Consider the following 24,076-nt stretch of genomic DNA (forward strand, 5'->3'; position numbering starts at 1 on the left):
CAACCCTCCTTGTCTTCAAACCATAAACCGTGATCTGACTGAATGCAAAATTAGAAAAAAGATTATAAAAGCCAAATCAGGCAATAAAGAAAACTGTTAATTGAATCATTGTAGTCTAAACAAATAAGGTACCAGTATTTAGAAAACTACTTTACCTTTCGTCTCATACTTATTGCAGAAAGTTTTTTTTGTTCGTGTTGTTTTACGTCCACTACGAGAATTTTTCACTCATATGAGACGTCATCTTATACCTTTAAAGGGCTTCAAATTTAGACCTATAGTCAGCACTCAGAGCAATTAAGCAGTGAGGATTCTTTATCGTGCCAGAGCCTATCGTGACGAGGGACCTCGTTTTTTTAACGGTCTCTAAAGACCCGACTTTCACTTCTGATCCTTGGCGGAGGAAAAGTTACCACGGTACCTATTTTATATGTCTAACGGAACTAGAACGAAAATGGAACCCAGTGCCCAGAAGAAGCGAGCGCTCTACCACTACACTACCACGCCTAAACTTCAGATTAGGGAGACATTCATATTCATTTGACTTAATAATGTAAACCGATATATATCCTTTAACTGATTTACTTAACAAAAACAGATAAGTGATTCCCAGCATCTTTATTTTAATCATACATTCATACTCCTTATAATGTGTCTGTTCCATATTTTAAGTTCTTAAAGAGACAAAAACAAAATTCCAACTTCTCTAAAAATTTCTCCGTCATATGTCGGTGCAAACATTATGAAAAATTGATACGACTGGTTACAGACTTATTACATGTAATATCAAATTAAAATAAAATCTGTCATCTATGAACATGTTTGTCGTACATATACATAATCGTATATTAGATTTACAGGAAAGAGACAAAAGTGATCCAAATTCTTATGTCTTTATCTGGACCACTTTAAAACGTACAAAAAAAAAAAACAAAACAAAACAAAACAAAACAAAAAAAAAAAAAACAAAAAAAAACGCTGTACATTAATTAATATACGTAAGCAGTCAGGGGCATAATGCAAACAAGTTATTGTCAAAAATAACTCAAATAAGTTATTTTTTTGTCACAGTGAGTTACCTCTCTTTGCTATGACCTACTTTTTCCCAGCATTAGTAACTCAAACACGTTATCTTTCCAAAATAGTTTCAATAAATTAATAACTTGTTTAAGTTATTTTGTGTCATTCCTCCCTAACTTCACACCCTGTGCACCAAAGGTTTTTGCTTGTGCACCAAGACAAAAACAAATGTTTGAAAAAACATTTGATATGTTTGATATAAAAAATTGGACATATAAACCATGTAAATAAAACCACAAAATAAGGATTAAACTGCTGTTTATCTCCACCTCCTCACCAATTCTCTATTGGAGTCGGTGCACTCCATCTAGTATTACATAATGAAATCCCAAAATGCAATGCATATTGGCAGGAAATATAAAACTCCCAAGAAATCAATGTCCAAGTAGGATATAAAAATAACTTATTTAAGTTATTATTAAAAAAAATTTTGTGTGTGTAAAATAACTTATTTAAGTTATTTTTCTGATAACTTGTTTGAGTTATACCCCTGACTGGTAAGTAAGTCGAATGTTGAACATTTACTTGATACCTTATAACAAAAAAAAAAAAAAAAAACCTCCTTCCGTACCTAAATAATGAAGTACCGGTATATCATTAATTATAGTGTCCATCTATGATGATAAATGAACAGCATTGATAAGAATTGGTGTATAAAAGATTTTACAGGGAATCCAAAATGCATTATTCATAAATCTTATTATGCTGAATGATTAGCTGTGTTGGAGTAATTATAAGATGAACATACATGTAAATGTACAAGGACATTGACTTAAAATGATACAAATGTTCCTTGCCTATAAAATAAAGATCATTTTGTAGCCACAGAAAAGCAAAGCTTCTAGTTATGACAGGGTGATCCAACAAAATACACTGTACCATATTAAGGTACATGTACAATACAACATAAAGCAGACATTTTTTTATGTATGCGAGGAATACTGCTACAACATAAAGCAGACATTTTTTACATGTAAGAAATACTGCACCGAGTAGATTATACTTTGAATATCAATATTGAGTAACGTACATAAAATTTATACTGTCAAAATTACAATCTTAGAACTGGACTAAATTATGGAACTCAATCACAAGAACAATCCGAGAAGAACGTACTCAACAAGGAGAATATGAGATACTCATACAGTGGAACCTCAACATCTCAAAGATGGTAAGACTGTTCATAACTTTGAACTACTGTAAATGTACTTTTTTTTCACTGGGTCATAATGCCATGGAATCACAATTTCTGTTTAATACCAGGATAGAAAATTCTGCGGATGTCTTGGATTGCTATTGTATATCTTAGAAGCACTCTCAGAATGCTGCAACAAATTTCTGCAGAAAATTTGTGAACCACCTACATACGGTAAATTAATCCTAAGCTGAAAAAAAAGTGTATTTACAGTATCTGAGTGTTCTACATATTCATAATGAACCTTGAAGGAATAATAACATCTTCACCATTGACTTCCTTTGCCATGTCCCTGGTGTTGGGAAAAACTGATGTTCAATAAACAAATGTACAACTTTACGCAATGATGAACAACGTGTGAAATACAGGTTTTAAAAGCAAATTGAGGACATTTGCAAAAGTGTTTTAATCACAATAAGAGAGGATCAACTCGATCTGGCAATTAACACAGTGTTGGACATGCTTCTTCCAATTCAAGCAGAGAATTTCAGTGAAAACTTTAAAAAGTGAGAAGTGCACATTGATATCATCACCAAAGCTTCAGAATGCTTTCATTTGAAATTTCATATGAATCGTACAAACATGATGATAACATGAATATCTCTGAATAATTAAAAAGTTCTGTCATCCAATCAAAGTTCACAGATATTCACATAACAGCATTCAGCCCATGAAAAATGATCGTTCACACCCTCACTCCACAAATTATAATGTCATGAAATCCCATGATGCTACAGCAACATATCCCAGGATGCTACAGTCACGTCCTGACCACTTCCTTCCCGGCCATGACCTGTTTTATCTCCTCCATATCTAGAGTCTCGTACTTCATTAAGTTTTCTGCGAGTTTCTTCAGTTTGTCTTTTTTATTTGTCAGTACTGTTTTGGCTCGACAATAAGACTCCTGTAAAAATAAAGATGATTGACACTAAACTCATTTTTCTGTAACTTAAAAAGACAAGGCATATTACTGGTAATTGATGGTAACTTTAATTGAACTACATGTCCCTAATGGCTAACTGTAAATAAACTCTGATTTACTTTTTAACATTTCATTTTAACCTGTACATTCCTATATCACATGTACAGATGAACTTCTGTATCTCAAACAAAGATATCCCAAATACCACAGAGATCTCAAAGTCATTTTAGAGTCCCAACCACTTTTTTTATGTATTTAACCTTCAATATATTGAACCCATAGATATCTCAAAAAATTTTCCTCTGTCCCATTGCATTCGAGATAATGAGCTTTAAATGCAAATTGGAAACATCTTAATTTATCTGTTTATATACATATTAAAGAATAATGGTATTTTACCTGAAAGGTAAGCATGGACTGATAATAAAGGTTATTTTCCATTTACCACCTTTTTACAATTAATCCTAGATTATAAGGACTCTGTACCTGTTAACAGGAATTGTGATTGACAAAGTTGTCTTACCTGAAGAAGTTGATTGACTTTGATGTCTTACCTGAAGAAGTTGATTGACTTTGATGTCTTACCTATAGAAGTTGATTGACTTGATGTCTTACCTATAGAAGTTGATTGACTTGATGTCTTACCTATAGAAGTTGATTGATTTCTTTGTCTTACCTGAACTTGCTGAAGTAATTGATTGATTTTTTTCTCTTACCTGAAGTAATTGATTAATTTTGCTGTCTTACCTGTAGAAGTTGATTGACTTCGTCGTCGATTTCTTTCCTCATGTGAGAACTCAGTAACTGTAGGTCTTCCTCGCTGTAGACACGAGCTCCAAGCTACAATACAGATACAAGTTACCAATACCACTGACTATTTCCATTTTTGTAGAAGTTAGAATTGTAAACTATAGAAATTAAGAGAAAAGTAACATCATTTTTATACAAAATTATAAGATAATCAAGCCTTATAGCACTGTAGATAAAAATTTCATAATTTCCTTACAGATTAACATGTACAGGTAAATTAAGATTTTTGAAGTAAATTAAAGCATTAAATTTATTCAGAACATGCAGACATAGTGACTGTCTGAGTAAATATAAGGAAATATTGCACTCCATCTGAAGGCATTGTCCATTGAGCCCACCTGTTGTAACACAATACGGTATAACAACTTTTATCTGTGTGTGAGAAATATCCACAAGTTCTGTGAACTTCTTTTATTTTTGCCACAAACTATTTATTTCATTGCGCATTTAAGTCAAATTCTTACTTAATCATGAAAAATTAGTCGTCATGAATAGATTTTAAACTGACAAATCGTGGATAAGTTGGCTTACAATAATTATTATATTATTTTATCCTTTACAAAACCAGTAATCACTTACCGACTCTGACATTCCATACATCATCACCATACTCTTGGCTATTTTTGTTGCCTGACTGAAGTCGGAGGCTGCTCCTGTAGGACAGAAAATAAAACTGTCAAATAAAGATGGACAACATAAAAACCTCTGCTATTCTTCACTGATGACAGCCAATTTTAGCATTAAAAAAATAATTTCATCTTCAATGATGACTTTCCCTTTTAATGCATTTTCCTTAATGTTACTTCGTCCTTCTCTATTAGAAAAAAAATTGCCATAACCAGGCCTCAGGATCATCAAATACATTTCAGATTTAAGTCAGAATTTGTTCACTGTCTCAGAGTTTTATAATAATTATAGAAAACAATCTGAAATGTTAATTAGATTTGTTTCTCTTTCAAAGTTTTAATTTTAATTTTCAAGAATTTATGGTAAATTTCATTAAATTTGTGAGTGACTGAAATTTTGTCTTGTCTAAACTGCTTCAGATTCTGGGGCCAGGACAATTCTATTTCAATGAACACAAGACTTTTTTTTTTTTTCTCTTCGAAATACTGAACAATTTCAACTGGGAGCAGAAATTATGATAACAAAATCTGTAGATAGATATTTGGAAAGTTGTCAAACTGTTTGAAAAAATTTATATCTCTAAGGCAAAGCAAAAGAAACAAAAATATTGCCTTTCTTTATTGTCAAAATTTTTTAAATGCACATGTAAAATATAGGAGGTAGGGCTTATACTTTTATTGCAAGAGTTATCTTTCTTTTTACTTATCACCATATTTTATATTGAAAAGGGTAAATTCCAAAACAAAATGTAGGCATTTCCCTTTCCAGCACATCAATAAAATTGATTAATGCAGTAGCACTTGGTATAATGTGGAAATGTATGAGAAACAAAATCTTAATTTTCTTTGACCTAATTTTGTAAATTTCACTACTTAGAATTCTATATTAGATTCCAGTATAAAATCTTACTCCTAAACTTTGTTTTGTTAGTGGGAGTTAAGATATGACTCTGACCTGTTGTGACTTTATCAGTTCCAAACATGATTTCCTCTGCTACCCGTCCCCCCATCGCAATGTCCATCTGAGCCATCAGCTGGGCCCTGCTGTGTGTGTACTCCTCCTTCTCCGGCAGAAACTGGGTCTGGAAAATCAACAAGAGGCCCATGGGCCACATCGCTCACCTGAGTAACTTTGGCCATGCTGTTCATTACTAGACTTCCCCCCTTGTAATACCTATTGTGGCCCCGCCCTACCCCCGGGGGTCATGATTTTAACAATTTAGAATCAACACTATCCCAGGATGCTTCCACATAAGTTTCAGTTTTTCTGGTCCAGTAGTTCTTGAGAAGATTTTTAAAGATTTTTCCTATATATTTCAATGTTTCCCTATTGTGGCCCCGCCCTACCCCCGGGGTCATGATTTGAACAATTTAGAATCTACACTATCCCAGGATGCTTCCACATAAGTTTCAGCTTTTTTGGCTCAGTGGTTCTTGAGAAGAAGATTTTTAAAGATTCTTCCTATATATTTCAATGTAAAACTTGGATTCCCTATTGTGGCCCCGCCCTATCCCCGGGGGTCATGATTTGAACAATTTAGAATCTACACTATCCCAGGATGCTTCCACGTAAGTTTCAGCTTTTCTGGCTCTGTGGTTCTTGAGAAGAAGATTTTTAAAGATTTTTCCTATATATTTCAATGCAAAACTTGTATTCCCTATTGTGGCCCTGCCCTACCCCCGGGGGTCATGATTTGAACAATTTAGAATCTACACTATCCCAGGATGCTTCCACGTAAGTTTCAGCTTTTCTGGCTCAGTGGGTCTTGAGAAGAAGATTTTTAAAGATTTTTCCTATATATTTCAATGTAAAACTTGGATTCCCTATTGTGGCCCCGCCCTACCCCTGGGGGTCATGATTTTTACAATTTAGAATCTACACTACCCCAGGATGCTTCCACATAAGTTTCAGCTTTTCTGGCCCAGTGGTTCTTGAGAAGAAGATTTTTAAAGATTTTTCCTATATATTTCTATGTAAAACATTGATTCCACATTGTGGCCCCGTCCTACCCCCGGGGGTCATGATTCGAACAATTTAGAATCTACACTACCCCAGGATGCTTCCATATAAGTTTCAGCTTTACTGGCCCTGTGGTTCTTGAGAAGAAGATTTTTTAATGACCCCACCCTATTTTTGTCTTCTCTTGATTATCTCCCCTTGTGAGGGGACTTGGCCCTTCATTTTAACAATTTAAATTCCCCTTCACCCAAGGATGCTTTGTACCAAGTTTGGTCAAAATTGGCCCGGTGGTTCTTGAGAAGAAGTCAAAAATGTGAAAAGTTTACAGACGGACGGACAGACAGACAGACAGACGGACAGACGGACGGACGACGGACAAAATGTGATCAGAAAAGCTCACTTGAGCCTTCGGCTCAGGTGAGTTAAAAAATTATAATCCTGACTGTGTCAATCTCTATCTCAAAGAGGATTTGAATTGGAACAGTTGGGGGGGGGGGGGGGGGGCTCACATCACAAAGTGCTCCTGCATACTGAATCTACTTTATAATCAGAAAACTCAACTAAAATGCTGTGTCTTTTTTTTTTTTTTTACCAGGGGATGGATTTAACATGAACCTGACCCTGTGTTTGACAATATCATGAATTTATAGACTATAGTGCTGAGGCTGTTATCAATTGAAATTTGTTTTAAAGAGAGCTGCCAATATCATACAATGATAAGGATGGGGTCCAGGGGCTGCCTTGGCCTCAGGCCCTGAGATTTTTTTTCCCAGTTTGTTTCCTGTAAAATGATTTAGATAGCTAGCTGGCAATGAATCAGATAATGACAATATAAGCAAGAGCTGTAAGGACTATGACTGTTTTTCACAATATAGTGAAAACTGAAGGTGGATAGCTATGAAAATACCTGTACTTCAAACTAATGACAGAGAAAATTAGGAATCAAGAGAATAAACAGAGATGTGGCAAGGCATATTTTAGATGCTCAAACTGTAAGCTTTATGCCAAAATTGTACATGTAGGCAGCTCTGATTACAGACTGGGGGAGGAGGGATTAACTTACATGATCACGTTTCATCATTTTGGTTATATAGATTTGGGGAAGGGGGATAACTTACATGACCCAGCGCCTGTCCACGTTTCATTATTGTAGCTTTATAAACTAGAGAGGATGAGCTCTTGGACTCCAGCCCCACTATCGCATGACCCGCCTCGTGAATTGCTGTCACCCAGTTGGCCTCCTCATCTGGGGTTCGGGTCTTTTTTTCTGCACCTGTACAGAGAATTCGTACAAAAAATGTAAATATCCTTCATCTTCTCAACACAGAAGTGACTGGTTTCAATGAGATCCATTCAATGCAAATAATCCAACTATCTCATCACATACACAATGTGAGATCAAGGTTCAATGATATGATTTCTAGTCACTTCCTTTACTTCTGAGTAAATTTAGTCCATAACAGTAACAAATATAATCATTGAGTCTTGACAGTGTAACTTAAAGAGATGGTGACCATTCTAAATTCAATATTTGTCTATAAATGACACAACCCATTATTTCTAATAAGTCCACAAAATCTTGACAGTCACAGATATATTCCTGTAGCTTAGAAGAGAGACTTACTCATGAAAATCTTATCCTTTGCCCACTCTGACTTATCAATGAGTATTTAATCCTTTGCCCACTCTGACTTCCCCATGAGTCTTATCCTTGGCCCACTCTGACTTCCCCATGAGTATCTTATCCTTGGCCCACTCTAACTTACCAATGAGTTCTTATGCCTGGCCCACTCTGACTTACCCATAAGTTCTTATCCCTGGCCCATTTAGACTTACCCATGAGTATCTTATCCTTGGTCCACTCTGACTTGCCTATGATCTCTTATCCTTGGCCCACTCTGACTTACCCATGAGTATCTTATCCTTGGCCCACTCGAGGTGACTCATACATACAATGTTGGCTCCGTCTTTAGCCGCCTTAAGTGCAGCCTGATTCACCAAGTTACTGATATCTGCACCTGATTAAATAAACAAAGTCTAAATGCCTCAAAAATTAACGATAATTGCAATCTTATGCACAGCTCTCAGATGCAATTCATCAAGTCTCAGAATATATAGCCTTGTTTTCATACTGATTTAATTTATGAAGGATGAAGCATCATTACAAAAATGAAAATCAAATCATAATCTTTTACTGATAAAATGAAACCAGGAAGTTTTAAAATAAAACATTTCTTAAGTATTACCTGTCAAACCAACAACACCTTTTGCCAAATTCTCCACATTGATAGCTGGAAATGGAAAAAAAAAACAATGTATAAAATTATGAGATATATTGTATACAGTACATACATGTATAAAACCAGTCTTGCAAAACTGACCTTTAAAAATTTTGATATGATTTATTTCATATACAGTTGAACTTTGGTATCTCGAACATGGATATCTCGAACACCATGGACACCTTGGAGTCCGAAATTCTTTTTCTTTACATACATGTATTTAACCCTTAATACCCTGGATATCTCATTTTTTCTCGGTCCAATGGAGTTCGAGATAATGAAGTTTGACTGTATATAAATGTACTGTGCCAGACCTCCTTTTCACTTTCCCAGGTAAAGTTTGAAAAGTTTTGTCAGTTCATACTTACTTTGGTCACTCTTGAGCTTGCCCAGGTGAAGTTTGAACAGTTTTGTCAGTTCATTCTTACTTGGGTAACTCTTGGCCTTGCCCAGGTAAAATTTGAACAGTTTTGTCAGTTCATACTTACATGGGTCACTCTTGACCTTTCCCAGGTAAAGTTTGAACAGTTTTTCCCTTCCTTTTTGGTCTGGTCCTTCTACAGAAATGTGCATGTCAAAACGTCCAGGACGCAGCATAGCTCTGTGATAAACACAAACAATGAATAAGAACAAGAACAAGGTAAATGTGCATGTCAAAACGTCCAGGACGCAGCATAGCACTGTGATGAATACAAACAATGAATAAAAACAAGGTAAATGTGCATGTCAAAACGTCCAGGACGCAGCATGGCACTGTGATGAATACAAACAATGAATAAAAACAAGGTAAATGTGCATGTCAAAACGTCCAGGACGCAGCATAGCACTGTGATGAATACAAACAATGAATAAAAACAAGGTAAATTTGCATGTCAAAACATCCAGGACGCAGCATGGCTCAGTGATGAATACAAACAATGAATAAAAACAAGGTAAATGTGCATGTCAAAACATCCAGGACGCAGCATGGCTCTGTGATGAATACAAACAATGAATAAAAACAAGGTAAATGTGCATGTCAAAACGTTCAGGACGCAGCATGGCTCTGTGATGAATACAAACAATGAATAAAAACAAGGTAAATGTGCATGTCAAAACGTCCAGGACGCAGCATAGCTCTGTGATGAATACAAACAATGAATAAAAACAAGCTGTAAATATTCTGTTTCTCAAATTCTCTCATTAAACTTTTTACATGTTGCATACCAAACAAAATCCCTAAAGTAAATTTTTAAAAATGTTGAAATCTGTTTCCTTTAACAAATTCTATTCTTGAAAGAGAAGCACAACAAAGACTAAGTGATCTCTGATTGGTTAAAACAATTAACAATATGACTTCTGATTGTTGGTTACAACACTTAACATTATGACCTCTGATTGATTATAACATTTTACGTGACATAAACTTACGGATCAATAACATCTTTTCTGTTTGTTGCTCCAATCAAAATGATCCCCGATGACTGCTCAAATCTAAAAATAAACAATGATGCAATTAAAAGTATGGAACCCAAAGTATTTCAGATCTTACATCAAGTACGCCTACTATATCTTGAAATTCAAACTACTGTAGATTCCTAAATACCTATTATAAGAAATTAATTATCTTGAAATTTTCTGAGAAACATCAGCCACGAAATAAAATTACTCGCTTTAATTTTTTATGGTTCTGAAATCCATGTAAAATCTCTAGATCAACCATCCACTCGTGAATTATTGCTTTTGTTACATGATATCTAAGGGCTATTTTGCGCTATTAAGTAAAATAAGAAATCTGCACTATGAATGGTCCATACCCGTCTAATTCTGTCAATAGCTGGTTAATACACTGATTGGCTGCGGGGTGCACAAAAGGACTAGATGTTCGCTTTGCAGCTAAACTGTCAATCTCATCAATAAACACAATACAGGGGGCGTTTCTCTTTGCTGTAACTGAAATCAAACCAGATATGTCATTATTGATTCTTTATCAATGAAAATTGTCCCTTGTGATACTTAATGTTGTTCACAATAAATTCATGGTGAATCTGCCCCCCCCCCCCCCCTTGTTAATTTGCAATGATAAATAAAATTTATTTTTTTTCCCAAATGTATAAAAAAAAAAATCAGGGCACAGCATTAAGGCACATCCCAAAGACTCTGAATAGTAAAAGATTGGTCAAGTCTAATTATTTTGCATCATGGTACTGTTAATCACTTTTATTTGTGAGAACTTTATTTCCCAATAAAAACATTAGCACCCTGCTCATGAAAATTTCATTCTCACATATACTAGTATTTTTAAACATTATACAGAACATAACCAGAAATACAGCATCTTGGCAAAGTAAGGGTGGCCAGCTTGACAAAGAAAGGGCAGTCAACTTGACAAAGTAAGGGCTGCCAGCTTACCAAATAACTCTCTCACTCTCTTAGCTCCTACACCCACAAAAACTTCCTCAAACTCTGACCCCGCGGCAAAAATAAATGGCACTCCGGCCTCTCCTGAAAAGGAAACATAAAATAAAAAATTACTATTTCCCCTGACACTTTTGTAAAATAAGTAAACGTGATTCACATAAGAAAAAAAGTAAGGTTTTAAATGGACAGTTCCTATATTGTTAATACAGTTGGACTCTGGTATCTCAAAAACTGATATCTAGAATATTAAGGATTAGTCAAAGTGATTTGAAAGTTCTAACCACTCAATCCATCAGTATTTTGCCCTAAATATCTCGAATCTCCGCATTCTCAAAGTTTTTTTTTTGGTCTCATAGAGTTTGATATAATGAAGTTTGACTATATTAAATTCAATGATGTCATCATTACCCGCTACAGCTCTGGCTAATAGTGTCTTTCCCACTCCTGGAGGCCCATCCAATAAAATTCCTACAAAAAATACAATGTCCTCTAGAGCAACACTTCAAAGACAAGAATGCATCACGTATCTGTTTATCTAAAACTCACTTCATATGTCTTTTTTGTACTATTATGCAATTTTTGAGGGTTTTTTTTTGTATTCCTATGTAAAACATTGATCACCCATTCAGGCCCCACCCTGCCCCTGGGTTAATTATTTGAACAATTATGAATATACACTATGTCAGGAAGCTTTCATATAAGTTTCCTCTTTTCAGGCCCAGTGGTTCTTGAAAAGATTTTTAAATGACCCCACCCAATTTTCACTATTTCTTAATTACCGATACTCCCCCCTCCCCTCCCCCCCTTCTGGAAGAAGGTATGGCCTTTCATTTGAACAAACTTTAATTCCTTCACAAAAGGATACTCTGTGCCAAGTTTGGTTGAAACTGGCCATGTGGTTCTGGAGAAGAAAGATGAAAATATGAAAAGTTGAAGACAACTAAAATGACAATAATGACAGACTAAGTATGCAAAAAAAAAAAACAACATATATAGCTTTGGCTCAGTTGAGCTAAAAGGTTTTCAATTCTACTCATTACTTCTCTGTTCACAAATTTGTATTGCTTTTATGTTTTTTTTTAATTTCTTAGATTAATCCCTGTTCATTATTTTCACCTCATTTTTTTCCATGATAAGTATTATGGACCACACAAATGTTTACCTTTAGGTATCTTGGCACCAACTTCTGTAAAACTTCTTGGATTCTGCAAGAACTTAACAACGTCCATCATGTCTTCTTTGGCTTCATCCATCTGTACAATTTTAGGTAATTTATGCAGAATTTATGGGAATTTTTGCAAATAAGGTTTTTTACCCTTGGATTTAAGATTATAAATGTATTTAAGATTAACTAAAGATATTTAATATTTCAGATTTAAGATTAAGATCAGTTATCTATCAATTTTGAAGTTATCTCTATAAGAAGGCAGTCATTATTTTCCCATAAAATCCAACCAAAACCCAGTGACTCGAACTTTGCAAAATTGAACTGTACTCCTATACAAATACATAATCAATCCTCAGTACTTAAAGCTTAGCAAACCTGACAACTTATTCTCCCAGAAAAATACAAGGTCACATTAAAACCTCAGTATTAGTACTTAATTCACTTTTTCTTAAATTCACCACTGGATTGAGAGCATGAATATAACAAATATCAGCACATCCACAGTTTCAGAGCTACCAACAAAAGGAAATGAAAATTCACAAGGTGAAGTCTAAGGGTTGTCAATATGACGACTATTATTGGTCAAATACTTAAAAACAGAACTGCATTCAATGATCATGTTTGGAATAGTTAATGTCATGTACGACACTGTAAAATGTTGTTTTCATGTAACGAATGCGAAGTATGATGTCCGTATTACAAAGAATGAATAAATAAACATGAAATGACGATAATGCATTTTTTGCTTTACACAGTTTGATATTCATCTAAATTACATAAAAATAACGTTGTTTTATAAAAAAAAAAAAAAAAAAAAAAAAAAAAAAACATGTGTAAAAGGTTAGCACTGCATGAAAATCATTACACCTGGTAAGACTAATTTTAAAACCTGTCAACAAACTTGGAAAATTCCGGACTATTGAAAACTCAAACTCTTGATCTCTTGAAGTTTTTCATCGGTCCCGCGGACTTCGAGGTATCTCGAGTTACCTGTAACTGGTATAATAATGAATCCTCGTGGAGGGCAGATTTAAAATGCCAGCATTTCCAACTTTTAATGGGGAAATACAGAAATTGGAAGAATAAACAGAGAAATCCTAAGGTTTATCTTTGACATTCAAATGTTAATCTTACACCAAATTGGTAAGAGTTGGCATATCTGTAAGTTATGTAAACATATCAACTTACTCCCTGTACGTCTTCAAATTTTTCTTTTATACTTTCTTTGTCAACAATGGTGAACGTCTTTGTGTTGTTCAACAGCTTTGCTACAAACAAAAGAAAAGTTTTTCATGTTACATGAATGTAAGGCTGTTATTTTAATATGTAATCCATGAAGACATTTAGGATAGTTAGACTTTTTGTCATGAATGGTGACCGAGCACAAAAATAGCATAGCTGACCTTTTCAGAGACTGTCAGCACAAGTTATAGTATTGATAAAACCTGATGAAAATTGTAAATGTTAACAAAACAGTAGTTCACTATTTAGATGTGCAAATTAAAACTATTGGTAAAAGTGTGATAAAAATGTAGATGCCAATCTACATGGTAAATATTTAAATTAACAGGAATTATGATCATAATGAAGGAATGTGATAGCAATGTAGATGATATTATAGATGTAAACTCCTACTGGAGTGGTAGAGGAATGTGATGACAAGGTAGATGAAAATATAAATGTACACATTTACTGGAAAAATGTTACAACAATATAGATGATTACACTTACTACAGCAGGAGAAGAATGTGATGATTTTGATGATAACACTAACTGAAGCGGTAGAGGAATTTGATGATGATTTAGATGAATACACTTACTGGAGCGGTAGAGGAATGTGATGATGATTTAGATGAAAACACTTACTGGAGCGGTAGAGGAATGTGATGACAAAGCCGAGGAGCAGCACTCTGAGGAGATAGCTAGTGAACGTGTTGAGGACCTGAGACATGGACTTTTTCTTCTTCTCCTCCTTGATCTGTTCTATAAGGGTCAGGTACTTCTCCTCTAGACGCTTCATCTGTTGTGACTTCAGGAGGTCAGCATTTGTGTTTGTCTTGGAGCTGGCAAAGTCCTGTTAAAAATAACAATGAGAGGTTAACTATAGTGAAGTTTATCTACTCTGTAGATAAACTGTCAAAATTTTGTTAACAACCCAGAGATGAAAAAATAAATAAATAAATATTCAGGTTTTAAAGTTGTCTATCTTTCATTTCTCTCCATCTATTACTCAAGAGATATCAACTTTTACACTGTATTTATATTAGTTTCAACCTCAACTCTGCTTAAATCCTCTTAATTTTCATGTTATTTTGATCAAAGCTTTCATGTTTATCATTCTTTCCTTTTTAAACACTTTATACACCAAGATTTAACATGTACATTAATATTTTTTTTAATTTGGTACATATAAGGGATGTTTGTTATCCATGAATTACCTTCAATGTTGCTTGCACTCTTGATTCAAAATTTGTTAAGATCTTTTTGATCTGGAAAAAAAAAAAAATAATAGACACCATTAAATCAACCAAACACAATGATCTAGTCTATGCTAAGGGACAATCAGCAAATCAGCCAATCAATGCTAAGTAACAACATTACAATAACCAATCAGTGATTAGGGACTGTACATCAACCAATCAATGCTAAGTAACAAACATTAATATAGCCAATCAGTGAAACAGGACTGTACATCAGCCAATCAATGCTAAGTAACAAACATAACAATAGCCAATCAGTGATAAAGGACTGTACATCAGCCAATCAGTGCTAAGTAACAAACATTACAATAGCCAATCAGTGATTAGGGACTATACATCAGCCAATCAATGCTAAGTAACAAACATTACAATAGCCAATCAGTGATAAGGGACTTGAGACCAGTCAGTCACATTTATAATGGACAATCAGTACATCTAATCAGTGGTAAAGGATAACACTATTTCAGGAATATTCTTACGTCACTCAAGTCCTGCCTTCCTGTCTCCATCCCCGTGTCTCGTCGGATGTGAAATCCTCGAATTTGTGTGTGTCCTGATTAAAAAAAAAATTCTTTATCTTTTGAATACTGTAGATAATTAAATTTTTGCAACAACTTATTTTTGTGAAATAGGGATTTGGTATTTATAAGTGAGACATTTTTTTTTAAGAATTCAGGTTTTTGTTGTACATTATTTATGATAATAAATTTTTATAATATATGCAAAATTCAATTTTTCTTTTCGCCGTACCATCTTGTATAATTATACGGAAATAAATGTCATGAATGAAGAAGTGATTTACTGCAATTTTCACAATTAATACTATGTTTCTTAAGAATTTATACCAAGCTACCCTTCATATAGTTTAATACTCTCTCTTAATATTAAAAACAAGAGGCCCATGGGCCACATCGCTCACCTGAGTAACTTTGGCCATGCTGTTCATTACCAGACTTCCCCCCTTGTATTACCTATTGTGGCCCCGCCCTACCCCCAGGGGCCATGATTTGAACAATTTAGAATCTACACTACCCCAGGATGCTTCCACATAAGTTTCAGTTTTTCTGGTCCAGTGGTTCTTGAGAAGATTTTTAAAGATTTTTCCTATATATTTCAATGTAAAACTTGGAAATCCCTATTGTGCCCCCCCCCCCCCCCCATCCCTGGGGTCATGATTTGAACATTTTAGAGTGTATACTACTTGAGGATGCTTCCACATAAGTTTCAGCTTTTCTGGCACAGTGGTTCTTGAAAAGAAGATTTTTCAAGATTTTTCCTATATATTTCAATGTAAAACTTGTATTCCCTATTGTGGCCCCGCCCTACCCCTGGGGGTCATGATTTTAACAATTTAGAATCTACACTACCCCAGGATGCTTCCACATAAATTTCAGTTTTTCTGACTCAGTGGTTCCTGAGAAGAAGATTTTTTAAGATTTTTCCCATACATTTCAATGTAAAACTTGGATTCCCTATTGTGGCCCCGACCTATCCCCGGGGGTCATGATTTTAACAATTTAGAATCAACACTACACCAGGATGCTTCCACATAAGTTTCAGCTTTTCTGGCTCAGTGGTTCTTGAGAAGAAGATTTTTAAAGATTTTTCCTATATATTTCAATGTAAAACTTGGATTCCCTATTGTGGCCTCGCCCTACCCCCGGGGGTCATGATTTGAACAATTTAGCATCTGCACTACCCCAGGATGCTTCCACATAAGTTTCAGCTTTTCTGGCTCAGTGGTTCTTGAGAGGAAGATTTTTAAAGATTTTTCCTATATATTTCAATGTAAAACTTGTATTTCCTATTGTGGCCCCGCCCTACCCCCGGGGGTCCTGATTTGAACAATTTAGAATCTACACTACCCCAGGATGCTTCCACATAAGTTTCAGCTTTTCTGGCCCAGTGGTTCTTGAGAAGAAGATTTTTTTATGACCCCACCCTATTTTTGTCTTTTCTTGATTATCTCCCCTTGTAAGGGGACTTGGCCCTTTATTTTAACAATTTAAACTCCCCTTCCCCCAAAGATACTTTGTACCAAGTTTGGTTGAAATTGGCCCAGTGGTTCTTGAGAAGAAGTTGAAAATGTGAAAAGTTTACAGACGGACGGAGAGACGGACGGACGACGGACAACGGGTGATCAGAAAAGCTCACTTGAGCTTTCAGCTCAGGTGAGCTAAAAAGTAAAAAAAAATGAAATATTTTTTGTTATAGAATACAACAGCTGCTAAGCTTCAGTAAGCTGAAAATCTAACACAGATTTTGAGAGAAAAATATTATAAATGCAAGAAATCTATAGAGATATCTTTACGTGTACATAAATTGGCACATTTAAAATTTGGCGCAATGGAATTGTTTAAGCACTACAATACATCCATGCCATGTAATGAAATTTATTAAATAATTCTTTAATAAGTACACAGATTTTTCACTGATGAGTTAGCTGACAAACATGGTTTGTGTTCAAGGTTGTCATTGAAATTTATTTAGATAAGAGTAAGCTCATAATATATCAGTCTGCACAGTTTCTTGTCAACATTATGAGAAATGGGTGAAAACAATTGAAGCTGAAATTAATTTCTAAGAGTTCTTGCACTTTTCTTATCTTACTTAATTCCTGAGGTCTTAGTAGAAGTTTTTGTTCCCAAATCCTACAAGAATGCACAGGTCTCTCAAAACTTGCTTCTTCAAACCCTGAAACAATTCATAATTCATGTGTATTAAATTAATATTACAATACATGTTTATTTAATACTGTATACAGGGTTCTTTTCGCCCTGCATTGATTTCACCCTTTTACACTTCCAAACAATTTTGCCCCATTTTAAATTTGAAGTCATAGTTCTGTTTAAGAATAACTGTACGTGTACCTGATTTAGCGTAATCAAAATTAAGCGCAATCATTGGAGTTGTTGGTGCAATCATGAATTAGTGCTATACATGTCCATGCTGTGTATTGTATTTATAAATAATTTCTTAGCCATATAAATGAATTATCACATTGATGTCTGCACCAGAGCCACTTTAATGTGAAGACCGCTTTTTTAAGTACACATACAGTACACTGCATTTTTTTAATTCGCCCCGTTTTAAATTCTCCCACTTGCAAGTAGGGCAAAAGGGGCAAAAATAAAACGGGGGTGAAAATTTCCCTGTATACAGTAGATGGAAATCACATAACATTTTCCATGAGCAAGAGGATTTTGAACATGTTGAAGAACAAATCATATAATTTGAAAGGATTTAATTACTCATCACCAAGTTCGCTTTCTGGAATCAAATCTACAACATGTACAAAAGCTTTAAACTAAGAGGAAGTATTTCCATCATCAAAGATCTCAATTTCTAAATCTAATTCTTATGCCAAGTACCTTTTTTTTAACAGCATAAAAAATTCTTTTCATAATACCTAGGAATTTTTGGGTCTTGCTAGATGGGCTCTGTTAAAATAAAACTGGCCATTAACCCCCATCCAACCGCATCAAATTGAAAGGTATTAGTTTAAATAACCTTACCATATTTATTTTCAAAAAAAGTTGGAGAGGATGCATAACTCTGTATTGTTTGTCTCTCTGGCTTAAGGTGGCTTCTCAGGGGAGATAACTCTATAGATGATAAATTCTTCGGCAGGTGCTCCAGATTTAGAAAACTGATTAACTGTTCCATCTGTTACAAATAAAACAAATAAGCAATGCTGTTGTTATTATGGATCAGCCTTTCTAAAATGAACCGACAGAACAGTATAATTTAGAAATGCAATCAAGGGATTCCAAATGCCAAAACAATGCCAGTGTCATGTGTATTCAAATCACTTAACTGAAGCTATTTTGATAATAAAATATTACACTTCCAAATCACTTCCTTTAAAAGGATGAATCTCTTGATTATAGTTTAAATATCTTTTATTATTACTCCTTAGATTTCCCACTTCCTTTGAATACTAAGAATAAACTAAATTAGTTAAACGAATGTGAAAGAATGTTTGACAATAATACTCTAAATTCATAGTTTTGATAATATTCATATAAAAGAAGTTTCTAGGCTGTTTTTATAATATTTTATCCAGCGTTTTTTTTCCCTTATATACCTGGTACCGATAAACAGTACCATTCCCAATGCCAAAAAACGGTAATTATTCCCAATTTTAAGACTAAAATTTCCCAATTCAACTGCCATGCAACAGACCACAATGACATCGTACTTCTTTTAAAATGAAACATTGTACAAGTTGACTAATAGTTTCACTTCCGCTGAAATCGAAAGTAGAGATTAGTCGTAATATAGCGGGACCTGTGGTGTAAACAGTGTAGTGTCATACATTTTGACAAATTGAACTGCCAAGCAACAGACCACAATGACATCGTACTTCTTTTTAAATGAAACATTGTATAAGTTGACTAATAGTTTCACTTCCGCTGAAATCGAAAGTAGAGATTAGTTGTTATATGGCGGGACCTGTGGTGTAAACAGTGTAGTGTCATACATTTTGACAAATTGAAAGCATGAAAATCACAGGTACTTGTGGACAGCCCCCCCCCCCCCCCCCCCCCCCCTGATATTCAACCCCGGGGCTTGTTGGACATTTTTTCACAAATTATATTTATTGCACTTATTCATCATGTGTACCATAGGAAAAAGTCATGAAAACCCCCAAATAATCGTTCCACACAAAAAAACCCCCACTATTTCATTATAAGAGAGAAAGGTATGCCACTCCAGTTTGTTTATGTTGTACCCCCACTGATCTTTCTGGGTTTAAAAACAGGAATTTATTTTATTTTAACCTAAAATGTCCGTTCACACTGTCTCTTACATATATTTCTGTCTTAGTTCATGCTATTGGATTGACTCTGCATCTCGTAAGAATCCCACAATTAATCCTTAAACAGCATTGCAGTCAGTGCGTTGAAAAATCCTTAGGTAAACGCAACGGAAGTAAACCAAGAATGTATCACTTATTACAATAACGTCTGAGAGAGTTGTGGCCTGACATAATAATCTCTCTCGGGTGTTATCATAATAGGTGATATATTCTCTATGCAGTTCCATTGCGTTTACCTAAGGATTTTTTCAACGCACTGACTGCAATGCTGTTTAAAGAGATATTGTGGGATTCTTACGAGATGCAGAGTCAATCTGATAGCATGAACTAAGACAGAAATATATGTAGAGACAATGTGAACCGACATTTTAGGTTAAAATAAAATAAATACATGTTTTTAAACCCAGAAAGACCAGTGGGGTACAACGTAAACAATTCGGAGTGGCATACCTTTCTCTCTTATAATGTATAGTGGGTTTTTCTTGTGTGTGGAACGATTATTTGGAGGGTTTTCACGACTTTTTCCTATGGTACACATGGTGAATAAGCGCAATAAACATAATTTGTGAAAAAATGTCCAACAAGCCCCGGGTTGAATATCGGGGGGGGGGGGGGGGGGGGGGGGGGGGGGGGCCTGTGATGTAAATGCGAAAACAAGGGACATTGATATTGAAAACAATTATAATACTTGTAGTTTATTCTTTGAAACACAGAGCACTAGGTAATGAGGTTGGAATAAACGCAAAATACGTTTAATTAGTTTAAATGACAGAAAACTCTCCTTTTTTCTACTTCGATTCTATATTTCCCAATTGAACCGGTACCGGACCCTTTCCCAGTGGGTGAAAAAAAATCGCTGTTATCAGATAATATATTGGTCTGAACATGCTGAAAAGCTCTCGACTGGCAATATGAAAGTTGTAAAATTCCAATAAAAAAAAATTTGAAGGTAATAAACTTTGAATCTGTGTCCATGCCCTATAAGACAACAAAACAAATGTAGTGTTTTGGGGCAGTGATGATGTGCATGTTATACACCTTAAAAATTCACACGAGTTCACAATCAATGAGTGTACTGGTTAAATATATGGTTCAGTTAAAAGAAAGTACTTGTTTAGGTAATAAACTTTGAATCTGTGTCCATGCCCCTATAAAACAACAAAACAAATGTAGTGTTCTTGGCACTTGTTTAACTTAATCAAACCCTGGAATGCACACACGTCAAACAGTGAACATATTTTATTGTAATACATATACAATGGGATTGGGAACAAGTTTCTTAAACCTTAAATATTTCGCCCTCTCCCTAAAATGTATGAATATAAGATCTCCCATGATTTAAATATTTTTTATCCGATGAGTTTTTTTTTTTTTTTTTTTAATCCCCGAGTCTTGGCGAGGGGATAAAAACACACAATGAGTTGGATAAAAATCATATCCAACCACAAATCATGGGAGCTTCTTTTTATCCCATGTTTTACACATCATTATTAATGTTTTACACTGTTCTTATATAGAAATCCACTTTATTTCATTTCATAACTCTCACACAAAACCCATTGTGACATCACAACTGTGGGATATCAGAAAATATCTATATATCTATATCTATATCTATATCTATCTATATATATATATGTCAAACAGTGGATACAGACCTGTCGTATATCTGCCTCTAAATGTTTATCATCTTGTGTCCTGTTTTTCCTTGGGTGACTTTTGCGGTGATTGTTACCAATCCAAGTTTCTGTTGAGGAAATGCGGGCTCCATTCAGAAGAGATGAAAACTGAGTCAGTGCCGTCACAACCTGCATAAACAATAAAACGGAACTTCATTTAAAGGTGCTTGGAACAGATTTGAAGTTAATATTTTCTCAAATTTTCTGTATAATTTCATGACTTATATGTTGCTATAGCATTTCATACTAAAATAAAACAAAAATCTTATTTCATCTCAAAGTTATTGAAACTTCAAATTTCTGGACGCGTTTGATTGACACATCCTTGCACTTTCACAAATTTTAATTTATTCTTAAACTTAAGAAAACTGGCAATTTTGTTGTGTATTAATGAAAAATATTAAAACTATAATCCAGAAAATTCAGAGTAGAAATGTTCGAAAGCAAAACCCACTCACAGTATTGTCAGTACGTGCTCAGTGGTGTGTACAGACTTTAACAATTGAACACACCCAGTGAATCGTAAACATTAACAATAACAGAGCTTGTGCCCTGTTTACGAAAACATTTTACGTTTCACGGGTGTATTCAATTTGTTAAACTCTGTACTTTCCTTGTGTGTTAGTACAGGAATTAACATTTAAAAAATAATACAATAAGTTATCAATGTTCAGAGACACCCAGTGCATTAAGTCTGGCAGGTGCACTTATTGTTTTCAAAGAACAAACCATGCAAACAAGCGAGATGAGCAGATGCTATTATGGAGCCTGCATTGGCCATACCTTTACTTTTTTAATACATATCAATAGGTACATACATGTATTTATAAACCAAGCAGAAGTACCTTTGTCCGGAGTAGGTAATGGTATGAGATACCAGGCTATGTACGGTGCGTCGATTTACCCAAAAGGACCCAAAAGAACCCTAAAGGAAGTTAAGGAACCCAAAAGGACCCAAAATGAACCCAAAAGGAAATTAAAAGCAACCCAAAAGGACTAGAAATAAAGGGGATAACTGGATATTCAATGAACGCTTTCATACTTTATTGAAAATAAAACAGTAGTTGTGGGGGAAAAGTGTATGGTTGGGGTGGGGGTGTCCCTTCCCCCACCCCACCCCCGATACCATATGCCTAGAACAAGTCATAAAATAAAACTTACTGCTTCATTATATATCATATAGTAAGATATGGTCAAATAGAAGGGGAAATATAATAATACTTTGTTATTTTCAGCTCAAATAAAACAAAGCATATCTAACCAGATTTAGTGTTTGACGTGTTATATAAGGCGTTATGTTATTTCTCAAAGAAAAGTTGCAACTGTACAGTATAAATTTATGTTTTTGTCAAATTTTATGTAAACTTATAATGTAATATTCATTATTTAATTCAAATTATTAATTTTCAGTATATCATAATATATTCATTTTGAGTCCTTTTGGGTTCCTTTTGGGTCCTTTTGGGTTCCTTTTGGGTCCTTTTCGGTTCTTTTGGGTCCTTTTGGGTAAATCGACGTGCCCAGCTATGTATATCAAGAGTTCATTTCTAGGTTACATAAGATACATGTACTAATTACGAAAACAAGAAGTCTAATTAATGAGTGCATAATCCCAAAATACTAACAAAAACATGCAGCAGACAAAATGCTATATCTCAAAATTATTCACTTTTTTTCGCACAAAGTTCCATTTATTGTAGAACAGATGTGTGCACGACAAGCAGCGTTTTATGTTGCTGGTAGAAGGCATCCGGCCATTCACCAGGTCCGGCACAATCTCCTGATTAAGCTATATAGCTTGATCTAGCTATACAGCTTTATTAAGCTATCCAGAATAGCTTGATTTAGCTATTTTATCACACTTTTTTCTCAAATGTGTTATTTTCCAAGTACGTACAAAAAGTCGCACCTTGGTGCAGTGATGATATTCAACCTTGAACTCTTATGAAAATAATGCATGTAAAAATCACTCATCAAATTGCGTCTCCTTAAGAGACTTTGTACTCAAAGTTCTAAAAGTTTTGGGGGCTATATAAAGCAATTGATACAGTTACCTCTTCAATGAAATTATAAAGGAGGCCAATTATGGTCAACAAGATAATTGATTGGAATAATTCAGTACAATGAGAAGCAATCATACTTATCCATGCCTCAACTCACACAAGGTAGTGTACAGTTACCCAAACAATGGAAATTCATCTTTTGCTTAAAAGTATTCAAATGCTGCAATATTAGAACTATCTTTGATTTGGGTTGTTGATTTGATAACCCATTAGGATATTACATATATGAATAGTCAAAAACTTGCGACTTATTGTCTATTTTGTACAAATAACATTTTTATGAAAACCTGCATATAAATAGCTTTATCAAGCTATTTTGAATAGCTTAATAAAGCTATATAGCTATTTCAAGCTATAAAGCTTAATAAAGAGATTGTGCCAGATCTGTTCACCATGTTCACATCTGTATCCTTTCTGTGTGTTTAGAAAACGATTTCAATCTTACCTGTGGCTGTAAAGCTGACGGAGAAAACATGATCCCGGTAAAACTTTCCCTCTTTAATAGAGAACTACTTTAGAAAGACAATCGGAGAACAGTTACGCAAAAAAGAACACCCGAGAAAATGTGGCTTACGCAAGGGACGTTGAA

The 24,076-nt window shown here is 34.7% G+C and overlaps 1 protein-coding gene and 1 long non-coding RNA gene across 2 annotated transcripts; one reads left to right on the forward strand and one right to left on the reverse strand.

Moving 5' to 3' along the window:
• Positions 1–2,657: 2,657 nt before the first annotated feature.
• LOC133199091 (ATP-dependent zinc metalloprotease YME1L-like) lies at positions 2,658–24,076 on the reverse strand. The gene is made up of 21 exons (XM_061334970.1): positions 23,933–24,076; positions 21,404–21,553; positions 18,439–18,589; positions 17,534–17,617; positions 15,403–15,476; positions 14,882–14,932; positions 14,310–14,517; positions 13,632–13,711; positions 12,438–12,528; positions 11,684–11,743; positions 11,267–11,359; positions 10,672–10,807; positions 10,286–10,348; positions 9,364–9,476; positions 8,840–8,884; positions 8,501–8,611; positions 7,712–7,866; positions 5,589–5,715; positions 4,587–4,660; positions 3,945–4,037; positions 2,658–3,179 (listed from the first exon to the last, which is right to left on the reverse strand). Exons 1-21 carry the CDS (start codon positions 23,960–23,962, stop codon positions 3,036–3,038), a joined length of 2,133 nt encoding a protein of 710 aa, XP_061190954.1. The 5' UTR covers positions 23,963–24,076; the 3' UTR covers positions 2,658–3,035.
• On the forward strand, positions 6,730–7,031 carry LOC133198845 (uncharacterized). Its single transcript, XR_009722612.1, has 2 exons — positions 6,730–6,906; positions 6,938–7,031. It is a non-coding gene; the product is annotated as an uncharacterized LOC133198845 (long non-coding RNA).

Source organism: Saccostrea echinata, unplaced genomic scaffold, assembly GCF_033153115.1.
Source record: "Saccostrea echinata isolate AGI-Se365-2 ecotype Australia unplaced genomic scaffold, CSIRO_AGI_Sech_v1 ptg000033l, whole genome shotgun sequence".
Lineage (NCBI taxonomy): Eukaryota > Metazoa > Mollusca > Bivalvia > Ostreida > Ostreidae > Saccostrea > Saccostrea echinata.

Coding starts and splice junctions, on each gene's coding strand:
- LOC133199091 (XM_061334970.1), bottom strand. CDS start 23,962: ATGTTTTCTCCGTCAGCTTTACAGCCACAG. Junction 10,808..11,266: donor GAGAGTGAGAGAGTTATTTG/GTAAGCTGGCAG, acceptor GTTTGATTTCAG/TTACAGCAAAGAGAAACGCC. Junction 5,716..7,711: donor GTGGACAGGCGCTGGGTCAT/GTAAGTTATCCC, acceptor TTGATTTTCCAG/ACCCAGTTTCTGCCGGAGAA.